The sequence below is a fragment of the Corylus avellana genome, chromosome 7 (genome assembly GCF_965113065.1).
Source record: "Corylus avellana chromosome 7, dhCorAvel1.hap1.2, whole genome shotgun sequence".
Lineage (NCBI taxonomy): Eukaryota > Viridiplantae > Streptophyta > Magnoliopsida > Fagales > Betulaceae > Corylus > Corylus avellana.
Genome location: NC_142496.1, coordinates 17,294,228 through 17,306,847, shown reverse-complemented (window position 1 = coordinate 17,306,847; position 12,620 = coordinate 17,294,228). Strand labels below are relative to the sequence as shown.

Sequence of the window (12,620 nt, the reverse complement as noted above, 5' to 3'; positions counted from 1 at the left end):
GTAATTTTTGTCATAACCCGCGAACTCGATAATAAATTATAGGGATATGGTTTGGCATAAATGGGTTTAGATTATAACCGGGTTGACCCGCTTGACCTGTTTATCAAATTATGTATATTTTTTATATAATAAATACATGTTGAAATAGGTGGCCTGTGTTGGATTAGGTCAAACGGGTCAAGCTTGTCGTATCGAGTTACTCGTGGTTTAGATTTAAGTTTAAGAGTCAGACCCGTTTAGTTAAATAGATCGGGTTAAAAATTTAACTCATTAGATTGGCAGGTCAAACAGAGTGACACGAACTGGGTTGACCCGATAGCCCTAATTGGGAGGATAATGACCAATACAAGAAAATGATACAATTTTACAAGAAGAAAAAATAATAATAATAAATAAACCCATTTAATTCACATGGGAATTTTGAGGTGATGATTACCTTGAATTATTCAATGCCCAGATGAAGATGGCTCCACCACCAACAGACCCATGTCTCTGAATCTGGGAAGCTACAAAGAACTGCTTTCTCAAAGCACAAATAACATTTACAGATTCTATCAATCACTACATTATATAATATTACAAATGAATACACACATTCTTGCTTCTGGTGGGGTAACAATACTCTACATTAACAACAAAATCTTCATTTTCTTTGCATTTACTGCCGCCCTAGGATTCCGAAACGTGCTTCGACAAGGCAGCAAGTGCAACATCCGCCGCATCTTTGAACCCAACATCGCTCGCATTCGGGTGCGCATACGTCAGCCTCGGGATCGTATCCACAACCCTTTCCCGCATTCTCTTCAATTTTTCTTCCGATATCTTCAGGAGCTCCTCCTCTATCCTCTCGCTTCCGCTCCCCTTCTCGTCTATGAAAACTGAGTACGCGCTCCGATCTTCCGGCAAGAACCACGCATACTGAGTGTATGCCGTGTGCGGCGAAAAGAACACCGGTATGCACCCGGCGAGAATCGCGTCGAACGTCGACCGCCGCGTGAAGGAGTCGCCGGCGGCCTGCATGCAAAACTGCGATTTCGTCATGACGCTCAGCACCCGGCTCGGCTCGTGGCACTCGCTGGCTCCGCTCCCGCATTTCACCAGCTTGCACCGGCTCGACTCGGCGCATTGCGCCAGGATTTTCTCCCTCACGGCCGCCTTTTCGAGACCCTTCCGTGGGCCGCCGATGAAGGACCACAGGTGGGGCCGCTCGGACAGCCTCATCTTGTTCTGCCACGTCAGCATCTCGTCCCACGTGTACGGGTGGAAATAGGAGGGGTAGGGGATGCCGTGTTGGTTCGAGCCATGCCAAGGATTTCTCTCCACGGTCAGCACCGACATGTTTTTGACAGCTGGCAGGTTGAGAAGGCAGTTCGCTCCGAAGTCGGGCCCACTGTCGGTCCTCATGAAATCCCATGCGGTCCGCCCCAGCGCCAGGAAGTGGTCCTTTCCGTGGCGCCTTTGCCACCAAGGCTGACCTTCGAGATAGTCCGCCAATCGGACGGCCAACGCGTCGCGCGCTTTCAGATCAGACTCGCGGAACTTGCTGGAAGCGTGTAGGCCGCCGTAGAACGGGACGTAGAACAAGTCGGCGTGAGCGGGATCCCACGTGCGGCACGGGTGGTTCTCCACGCGTGCGTGGAAGATCATCTCGGCGATGAACTGGTGGGTGACGAACCAAGAGGCGGCGCCGGAGCCCATTTCCGGGCGAGGCTGGCCGAGGCCGCGGTTGGCCACGTGGGGGCACATGTCGGTGTAGACGTTGAGATGGTGGCAATCCTCGGCAAGGCCCACGTTGAACTCGGCCGGCAACGAGTACACGTAGACCGACACGCTTCCGTCACACGTGCGAATACTGGGGGCCAATGATTTTGTGTGATTGACATGACTTACGTACCCTTCTAGTTCTTGGGTCGTGTGGGTTTTAGTGTTTGTCGGTGGGAACCAACAGAGAAGAAGAAGAAACCAAGCACAGAGAAAGACAAAAAGGTAGACAAAATTGCAATTGAGCCTATAATTGGGAGTGTCGTTGAAGATGAAGAAGCATGGGGCTTCTTTGTTTTTGGAATATTTGTCTCTCCCAAAAGCTGACCATGGAGTTGCAGCAGGTGCCTGCTTTCTGAACAACATATTATCTATCATACACACACACAGTCACAGAGAGAGAGAGAGAGAGAGAGAGAGAGAAGGGAGACTTAATTTATGGCGTTTGATGCAGTGGTGGAAACATGCAGCGATGAAATATGAGGAATTGGTGAGGTGAGATATCAAAGGTTGAGCTGGTAAGGCCATTGATGAGGGGGAAAAGTCAAGCTTGAATGAGACAAAAGGGGTGGTTTCTTAAAGCACATGGAGGAGTGATTTACGTGTCACAATCTTGTTGCAAATTGGCACATAATTAAATAAAGAGAGAGAGAGAGAGAGAGAGAGAGAAACATATGAATGAGAACCAACTTTTCTCCCTAAATAAGCCGGCTAAGCGAATAAGAATAATCTTCGTCTTCCTCTCTTCATGCCGACAAATTAAGAGACAAGTTTTTAATTAAAACGAGGGAAAAAATTATAATTATAAACACACAAAAAACAAATATATATGGTGGCACTTGGGTGGCTCTAGTGGCCACAACACAACACGTCTGGGGAATGATCTGGTTGATAATAATTGAAATGTTAAAGAGTAAATTTAATAAAAAGTCATAGTTGAGAGTCTTGAGACCTCTAGAGTATTTTTTTTCCTAAAATAAAACATAACATAGAAACAACGACTAACAAGAGCTAGCTAGGAAGAGACAACCATTTTCCTTTTGAATTTTTTTTTTTTTTTTTGGAATCGTTTTCTTTATCTTTATTTTAACTTTGTGGGTCAAAGGAGAGACGGATCATTCGTATAAGCAAGTCTACCTACCCTGTTCTGGTCGTTTGCTTGTGCATATGATTCTTCCTAATGGAAAATTCACCGGATTAAGAATTTTGATTATTAATGCATTAATTCTGCAAATTAAAGGAGTTTTTTTATTTTAACTTTGGTGTTTTGGGGATAAAGTTTACATGAACATAAATTTTCATTCAGTTGCCGGCCGTAAAACCTGCATCCGACCGCTTAAATAAGAGAACAAATGTGAACCACCCAATTCATCATACAACTTTCTCATAACAAGAGTACGAGTACACAAGTAGACACAACAACCAAGAAATCACAACACATTAAATTCGTGTCCAATTAAAACACATACATTTAATACATAAATTTGCACCGAGAAATAATAAAAGTCATTCTCCCAATTGTCTTTTAACCATCTCTATGTAGTGAATGGGTGAATCTACAGTTGAATTTTTATGGGACCTACATAAGTTCACAAATCAAATAATAAATCTATTAGATTTGTAAAAAGGAGATTCTTGCACGTCTTTTCCCTTGATTTTTTATATTTTTGTAGGTGTCTTCCCGCCGTAAAGTAACAACTCAGGCATCTTTCGTCCATCCTCCAAGGGGTTGTGCTACCATTTTCCTCCGTCCGCTCCACCACGCGCAAATGCTGGCCAGTGCTCATCATCTCCTTCACTCCGATCGCTGCTAGTTTGATGGTTGTCTTTCTTATTTTGTTGTTTTTTACTAAGAGTTTTTATCCTTAGATTTGCTCTCATGAGCACTCTACGAGGAGAAGGTTGTAGATTTAGACTGCCAGGAGTAAATCTATGCCTTTAGTGGCTGTTTTTCTGCTGGTGTTGGGTTTTTTGTTTTATTTATTTTTGTATCTTTGTTTTAATAAGGTTTGTCAAGACCTTTGGGTTGTGAACGTGAATTGTTTCGGCATGGGGCTTTTGCTTCAGGGTCGAAGAATATGAGCTATCTATGCATTGAATTGAGTCTGTTGAGAATAAATTTATTGTTACAACTGTAGATTAATCATGGGTTAGCAGAGATTGGTGTCATAGAAAAGTTTTGAATGTTAGATTGATATGTATGTATATATGACTTGAAACCTTGTAACTTTTACTATGATTTTTCAGAGCTTTTGCTCAATGATGTAAGAACGTTTTACTCATGATCCTTCAATTAATGAGACTGGAATATTTTCCCTTCAAAAAATATGACATCAAAGCAGATATCATAAATACGAACCTTGACTACGTTAATTCACCTCACATTTCAATTAAATAAATATATACATGATAGTGATACTAAAACTGCAAAGAAAATGTTTGTAATACTGGTTCAGAAACAGAAACAAGTTCTTGCTTCTTGGGCACGATGATGGATACTTGCAGGACAAGAACATATGCAAGCTAGTATTAGCCATGTACATGTACAACCATTTTTTACCTAATTGCAACTAACGGATGCCAATGTCTTTACGTAAACCCATCACTATTCAACTATGAACTATTTAAACCATACATCTCTTTCACATAATAATAATAATAATAATAATAAGGATCCAACATGTACGCTGTCATTGTCATTTGATAACAATAATGCTTGTGCTCACAAATATATTAAAGCCAAAAAGGACGACAAACATGCCCGGAAAGGTAAAAGGAAACATAGAACAACGGAAAATCCAAATTATCTTGCATATTTACAAACTAGAAATATAAAGGAAAAATTAAGCTTAAAAAAGGGCCAGAGATGGGGGAAAGAGCAGCTACAGAAAATACAAGCTCCTGGAAATTATTCTGTGAGGATGTTTTTTCAAAAATGGAGCTTCTTTCAGTCAAAACAGTTGCCAGAGGGGCAAGCCACACTATACGTGTCAAACAAGATTTCCAGGTTGCAGACGCCAGATCTGTGAGGTCATTGACAAAAACCATCAGGAGCTGTAGGATGCAGTTCAGGATCTAGCTGCTGAGTCAAAGAGTAAAGGATATATCAAATGCAACAATGGCACCACAACTTGAAGGCTAAATATAGTACCTAAAAGCGAAAATCCTACTCTGGTTGTACAGTATAATATTAATCCTAAGTTTGCTTCAATGACAACTGATCCTGGTCAGACTGAAAATATTTGTCAATGAGAAAGAAAGCATGCTGTACTTATCAATGTTCTTTTTTTTTTTTTCTTCAATAAACTACTTATCAACAAAGAAAAATGAACGGACACAGTGTTGCACCAACAGATACCAATTCATTCTTCAGTCTTCATCATCATCCGAACTTGCGTATGCCAATCCTAGCAAACTTTTAACAGGATTTTCCATGTTAGTATCTTCATCTGCTTTATTCAATCTTGACAAAGGCTGCTCTTTCTCCTCCTGGTCAGCCTCAGGCTGCTCATTTTCCTTCTTCAGGTGAGACTCAAACTTATTTGAAGCTGGAGTAGACCGATTCCCATCAGATGGATCAGAAGATCTCTGCCGTTTGGGTTTAATTTCCACTACTTTCTTCAATAGAACTTGCTGTCTACAATCCAGATAAAATACAGATATCAGAAGAAAAAGGCAACTAGACAGCGTGAATTTTTGTTGCTCAATAAAAATATCTAAAGATTGAAATGCACATATTGTGTGTAGAGAGAGAGAGGACCTGATTCCACTCTTGGGCTTGGGCTCAACTCGAAGTGGCAAGGGGACTGATGCAGGTGAAGAATCAGCTAAACTTGCAGCTTTGTGTCCAAAGGTTAAGGAAGAGACAGAGAGAGAAAGGTACCATAAAACAACATTTGCATCAACATAGAGAAAAGTTTCAGCCTTTCCCAGCAATCATCTCCACAGATGTGTTAGGAAACCAGATAAAAAATGCCATAACTCAACTTCATAGCATTTTACAGCACTTGTCATGTAACATGTTTTTCAGTAAGTAGAGGGCATGAAAATACCAGAGGTATCAATTTCAATGGTATTAGCTAGGTAGGAAGACACTCGGATACCATGGCCACAGCACAAGAAGAATCTAGCATTAATTTAGTCTTAAATGACTATTTTTTAAGTATTGCAAAGAAAAAAGAAAAGAAAAGAAAAATAAATAAAATAAAATAAAAATAAATAAATAAAAAGAGGTAGGAAAAGGAGAGAAGATAGCGAGACAATGACTACAGAGGATTCCAGTTTGTATGTAGAAATGGGGTGGGCTCCTCATGCTATATGGGTTTCAGACGCATACATGAAATGAAACACAGTTACGATATGTCCAGGCCACCTAGCACAACTCCTTTTCGATGCCAAGAAATTAAACTACATTGTTAAGTTAGATGTCATCAATCAGCTATATAAAAATAAGCAACACATGACTTAAAAATTAAGCAGAAAATCAATAGAATCATTCATTAAGAGCCAGGTCAAAGGAGAGCCTACAAGTTCTACAGCAAGATTCACTAAAATTTTAATTACCATTAAATTAAGGCCAACGTGCAAATCAAAACATTAGAAACAATTTCATTTCAGACCAACACAATTGCCCCTCCTTCAAGAACAAAATAGGATATCTTAAATGCAGCAAATGCTCGTTTCTCAGTGCGACGAAGCAGGCGTTCTGCATCCTCCTCAGCTTCCATCTGCTCCTTGAGATAGAGTAGATCATCACTGTCCAGGGCTGCATACTCAAATAAAATAAGTTCAAGAAATGAAACATAAAAAGAAAGAAAGAAAGAATAACACACAAATACATACACTCGGGCATGAATAGAGAGAGAGAGAGAGAGAGAGAGAAGGGGAGGGGGAGGGGGAGGGGGGGGGGGGGGGGTGAGGGGGATTACCGCCTCGCCCGTGAAGGTAGCCTCCACGCTCTCCAGCAACCTCTTGCATCTGCTTGCATCAATTGCCCGGTAAAGGAAGCCAAGATCCCTGCCCGGGCAAGTTATCAGAAAACTCCCCTCAAGGTTTCACACAAAATAGCAAGTTGCAGAAGGTGGACAAAACTACAACAGACCAGTGTAATACGTAGTGAAGTAAAAACCCTTTCTACACCCTAAATCCTAATGTTCAGAGCCAACAGAAAAAAAAAAAAAAAGATATTACAAGTACTTTCTCTCAAATTGAAACCCAACTATATGGAAGCACTTGATGGAAAAATGTCTAATTATCTCCTAACATAATTTCTTTTATTAAGTAATCGAAATATCATTTAAAGCATTAAGCGCACCTAGGGTGGGAAGATCACTTTGATTAAAAGCAATCTTTCTAATCTGCCAACTTTTTATTTCTCTCTTTTCTCCATCCCGGTTGTCTAGCTAATCACATTGAGAAACTTTGGCAGGATTTCTTGTGGGGCGGAGTTGGTGATGAATTAAAATTTCATCTAATTAGTTTTGTCTAAGATTTGTATTCCAATTAACTCGTGGCTGGGGATTAGAAACCTATTTCTGTTTAACCGCTTTTGGAGAAGTGGTAATGGCACTATGCCACGGAAAGAGAGGCCTTATGGAGATTGGTTGTGGAAACATGACAGTTTATGGCGAGGATGGTGTTCTAACGCGGTTATTGGGTCTTACGAGGTTGGCGTGTGGAAAAACATTAGGAGGAAATGGGGGGATTTTTCTAGATTTGTTAGATTTGAAGTGGGTAGCGGGGCTAAGATCAGATTTTGGCACAATGAGTGGTGTGAGGATTTGATTTTGAAGACAAGCTTCCCGGAGATGTTTAATATCTCTCGTTTTAAGGAGGTATCGATGGCAGATCATTTACAGTTTTCTAGCAACATAATACAGTGGAACATCAACTTTATCAGACCAGTATATGATTGGGAGGTGGAGTTGATTACCTTGTTCTTTAATCTTTTGTACTCCATCTGATTGAGATGAGGCAGCATGGATAAAATCTGTTGGATCCCTTCCAAGAGAAGGGTGTTTGAGATCAAATCTTTTTTATCACAAGCTTAGTCCTCCCACAGGCTTCCCCTTTCCTTTGAAGAGCATTTGAAGAAATAAGGCTCATTCGAGAGTGTTTTTTTTTTTTATATGATCGGCAGCTCTATGGAAAATGATCTTGTATGCCTCCCGTATACTAGGATTGTGTCCCGCATTTCTAATTTCCTTTTTTTTTTCTTTTTTTTTTTTTTTTTTTTTCTAGAATTGTGTTATTCTTCTTCTTTCTAGAGTGTTTCTCTTGTATACCTCCCGTTTTTTATTTTTTATTTTTTGATAAGTAATAAGTATACCTCCATTATACTTGGTTTGTGCCCCTTTGTGCATTTTCTTATAAGATTGATTACTTATCAAAAAAAAGAAAAATTCCACTTATATTTTATCTTTCGCTTTGTTCAGAAATTGGATGATGTTATCGGATCACTTCTTTCTTAGCAGTATAGAAGCAAGAATCAATTGTAGGGGACATAATGCTTGGAACAGAAATGATAAACAAGACCAAAACCTAAACAATTCACAGCTGAATGCAGGTTATTGGTAACTCTAGAAAGTTTGGAATTTGTTAAACAACATGTTGGGGAAATCCCTCAAGGAAGTTGAATGTGACTAGTCAAAGATTTTACTTAATCATTTCTTACCGTACAAATCATTCTCAATATTTTCGGTTACTTGTAAAAAAAATATTCACTTCACTACCTTATGAGGATCCAAGTCAAGGCCAAGTGTTCAAGCTGATGAAATAGCTTTAAGTCATTGTGATCTAAACTAAAGAATTTACGGATGGCTTAACGCCATTTCACAAAAATACCAAAGCAAGACAATCATATAAGCATATGAACATTTAATTCAAATAGATACAAAGAAGAAGCAAAAAAGCAAACTAAACAATTGTAGTATATACCATTCTTCAAAAAGAAAAGGTAATGTAAACTTGTTCCCCGAGCACCAAAAACATGTTTGGTGTGCAGAATGACTATTCTATTAATAAAATAAATAGCTTTTATTGGGAATGACTGTTCCTAGCGTACCAAACGTACCCTTATTGTTTATTGTAACTCCCAATATCAACTTATTAGACGAACAATAATCAGGCTATAAGGCAAGAAAATTACTCGTGAGGTTACCAACTGAAATTAACAAGTGGGTATCCAATTATACTAAGGCTATTGGAATTATTATTATTATTTAAAAGGAAGAGAAGGAGGAGAGGGTGAGACAATGCGGCTAACCTTTGCGACCATGCGTTGGAAAGTGATGTCTTCATCATCTATCTTCTCTTTCCCTTTCCCCCATTTCTTGTCTGTCACATTAAATCAAATTCATATTTTTAACAAAGTTAGGAAAACAAAAAGCAAAACACAAAACAATTACGAAAGAGAAATAAAAAACAATACCTTTAGGGTCGGTGAGATTGGTGTATTCGCGGACCTCTCTTCCTGCCATCTCTCTCCCTCTCTCTCTCTCTCTCTGCGCGTATCTGTGTTTGATAGAGGATTCTCGAAGAACTCGGCAATCGGAGTTAGAAAGTAGAGTTTGGGGATTTTTACGATTTGGATACCAGTGGGTACCGTTTGTGCCTCTAATTACGACCCCTATACCTATTTACCGACGCCACCTTCATTTCTCCCGACCTGGCCCAATCCACACGCACTCGGTCTCTCGTGGACTGGGCTGCAAACGATGGGCCATCTACATACCCCCTAGATTGTATAGGAAATAAATGTATGTAATATTATTGTATTTTTTATATGAGAATAACTTCTATAAGATTTTGGTACAAAACAACAGCTTTGTGCCATCTAATAAGGGCTTAACAAATCAGCGTGAAACACCTTAAGACAAATGAGCAAAAACACTTAATTTTTATTCTCATATCCCTAGTTGAAAGTAGAAACTATTCCCTTCACTTTTTCTATTTATCTACCCAGCACACTCGCCTCTTTCGGCCTCTCGTTCTCCGCCGCTCATCGTGCAAAGCTGTCTACAAGTAGTGGCATCTGCTGCTCGGTAGTAAAGGGCAATTTTTCAGCTGGATAAAGGAATTGGGCTTCAAAGACCCTTGGCTCTTTGTCTTTGCCTTCTACGAGTGCACTAGAAAGATTTAAGGGCAAGTTCTAGTCCTTACTTCTTGATGTGGTTTTTTTGCGTGCAAAAATATCAATAATAAAAATACTACTCGCAATAGGACGAATCTTTGTAGAATAGGACCATATTGAGGGTGTCAAACCTCAAGCACTGCGCGAACCTTGTTATCAAGTTTTTCAAGATTAAAAGTAACTTAAAGAGAAAGTTGTTAATTTTGTGTGAAACTTAAGTGCATAAAATAATATAAAAGAGAATTGAAAGAGAATAAGAAGAGAGCAAGGTATTGGCTTCACCGTTATCCACACAACAATGGCTAATCATATTTAATCAGAAAAAAATCATTCTATGCATGATAAAAATAAATAAGAAAGTATCGTTATTAAAGAGTAAGTATAATCCATCTTCGATTGGTACAAACCGTCTACATAACCACTAAGATACGATATGATCTATCTTCTCTACGTATGGACTATCTAATTCCTTAATATGCTATACATAATGATGCGAACCTCAATCGACACGCTTTTGAGACCCAACAAACAATATTGGAATACTGACCCAAGAAAGCTAAAATTCAGATTTTTTGATAGAAAACCCCGACCCAACATTTATAAATGAAACGCGAACCAAAGGTATAAAATAACAACCCTCGACCCAATGATTATAATTGAATCACGAACCGAAGGTATAAAGTTTGAACGCCACAAGGAAGAATTCTTGATAAGTTCACAAGTTTTTTAAAGAACCAATAGAAAAAGCAAACCTCACTTTTTCCTAATTTTCATTCATGATGTCCTCATTATAATGAGTGCATGCTATTTATAAAACATAGATGAAAATAAGACTATCTGCCTGCTATGGAAAAGAAATTAAATTGGTTCCAACATTGGAAAGTAGATTAAAAAAAAAAAAAAAAGGACTAAATAATAGAAGCCTAAAATTAAGGTTGATTTGGTCTGAAATTAGCAACTCCTCCATGCCAAAAATAGACTGAAATAGGCAAGAACATCACGCCTAAGGAAGGCCTTGAAATAGGTAAGTCAATCAGCAAATTAATTTGTATGTAATTGGAAAGTCAATCAACCATAATCAACCATTAATCCACGCCATTGCTAAGGAAATTATGCCCAATTAAGCAAGATCAGCCCCATCAATAGCTTGGATTAAATTTATTACGCCTTCATCTTCCTTTGAGCCAAGCTTGGAATGCCCAATTTTAGAACCAGCCAAAATCTCTTAAATCAGCCCATTAAGTGCTTCTTTGATATTCTTAGATCTTGTTCTAGTAATAGGCCCAATTGGAACATGCAATAGATCCTTAAATGGTGCTTGTTGATTCTCATCATTCCCCCTCTCTTCAAAAGGATTCGTCCTTGAATCATCACCTACATCAAAAGGAGAAAGACCAGAAACATTAAATGTAGCACTAATGTTATACTTGCCTGAAATATCTAACTTGTATACATTATCATTGATTTTTGCAAGGACTTGAAATGGACCATCCCCTCTAGGATGTAGCTTGGACCGCCTATAGGCTGAAAATCTTTCCTTTCTCATATGCACCCAAACCCAATCACCCAGTTCAAAGATGACTTGTCTACGGCCCTTGTTGGCTTTGGTTGCATATTGCTCATTTTTCTTTTCTATATGTTGCCGTACACGTTCATGGAGTTTCTTCACCATCTCAACCTTCTTTTGACCGTCCAAACTAGTCTTTTCATTAACTAGCAAATGTAGCAAATTCAAAGAAGTTAGTGGAGTAAAACCGTAAACAATCTCAAATGGGAAAAATTCAGTAGTAGAATGAACACTCCAATTATATGCAAACTCAATGAATGGCAAACAATCCTCCCAATTTTTCAAGTTCTTTTGAATTATAGTACGCAACAAAGTAGATAAAGTTCTATTCACTACCTCGGTTTGTCCATCCGTTTGGGGGTGACAAGTAGTCGAAAACAATAATTTAGTCCCCAACTTTCCCCACAAGACTTTCCAAAAATAGCTAAGGAACTTAACATCATGATCAGATACAATACTCCTAGGAACACCATAGAGCCGTAGTATCTCTCTAAAGGACAAATCGGCGATGTGGGTTGCATCATCGGTTTTATGATAAGAGATGAAATGTGCCATCTTAGAAAACCTATCAACAACCACAAAAATTGAATCCCTACCTTTCCTTGACCGAGGCAAGCCTAAAACAAAGTCCATAGAAATATCGACCCATGACGCACTAGGAACGGGCAAAGGAGTGTATAATCCATGTGGTAAGACTCTAGATTTTATCTGCTTACATGTAACACATCTAGCACAAACTCTCTCCACATCATGTTTCATCTTTGGCCAAAAAAAATATTCATGCCAACACGTCTAAAGTCTTCCTTGCACCAAAATGACCCATTAAACCACCTCCATGTGCTTCATGCACAAGCAACTCACGCCTAAAACTATTAGGCACACAAAGTCTATTCTCTCTAAACAAGTACCCATCTAGTCTGTAGAACTTTTCAAACGTTGCCTTCTCACACACTCCATAAACACTTGCAAAGTCATCATCATTAGCACACAATTCCTTAACATATTCAAATCCCAATAATTTTGCATTTAAAGTAGAGACAATGGCATATCTTCTTGATAATGCATCAGCCACAATATTTTCCTTACCTTGTTTGTATTTAATTACATAAGGGAAGGTCTCAATGAATTCTACCCACTTGCATGTCTTCTATTCAACTTACC

General features: G+C 39.0%; 2 protein-coding genes and 1 pseudogene across 2 annotated transcripts; all 3 read right to left on the bottom strand.

Moving 5' to 3' along the window:
- Positions 1-404: 404 nt before the first annotated feature.
- Positions 405-2,321, bottom strand: LOC132184292 (Exostosin family protein). The gene has a single exon (XM_059597869.2). It carries the CDS (start codon positions 2,137-2,139, stop codon positions 670-672), a length of 1,470 nt encoding a protein of 489 aa, XP_059453852.2. The 5' UTR covers positions 2,140-2,321; the 3' UTR covers positions 405-669.
- A 2,108-nt stretch (positions 2,322-4,429) lies between these two features.
- LOC132184529 (ankyrin repeat protein) lies at positions 4,430-9,353 on the bottom strand. Its single transcript, XM_088518350.1, has 7 exons — positions 9,191-9,353; positions 9,026-9,096; positions 6,690-6,738; positions 6,420-6,526; positions 5,522-5,604; positions 5,100-5,398; positions 4,430-4,993 (listed from the first exon to the last, which is right to left on the bottom strand). Exons 1-6 carry the CDS (start codon positions 9,237-9,239, stop codon positions 5,131-5,133), a joined length of 627 nt encoding a protein of 208 aa, XP_088374476.1. The 5' UTR covers positions 9,240-9,353; the 3' UTR covers positions 4,430-4,993; positions 5,100-5,130.
- A 2,884-nt stretch (positions 9,354-12,237) lies between these two features.
- Positions 12,238-12,620, bottom strand: part of LOC148584589 (uncharacterized) — a 2,928-nt pseudogene continuing 2,545 nt past the window's right edge.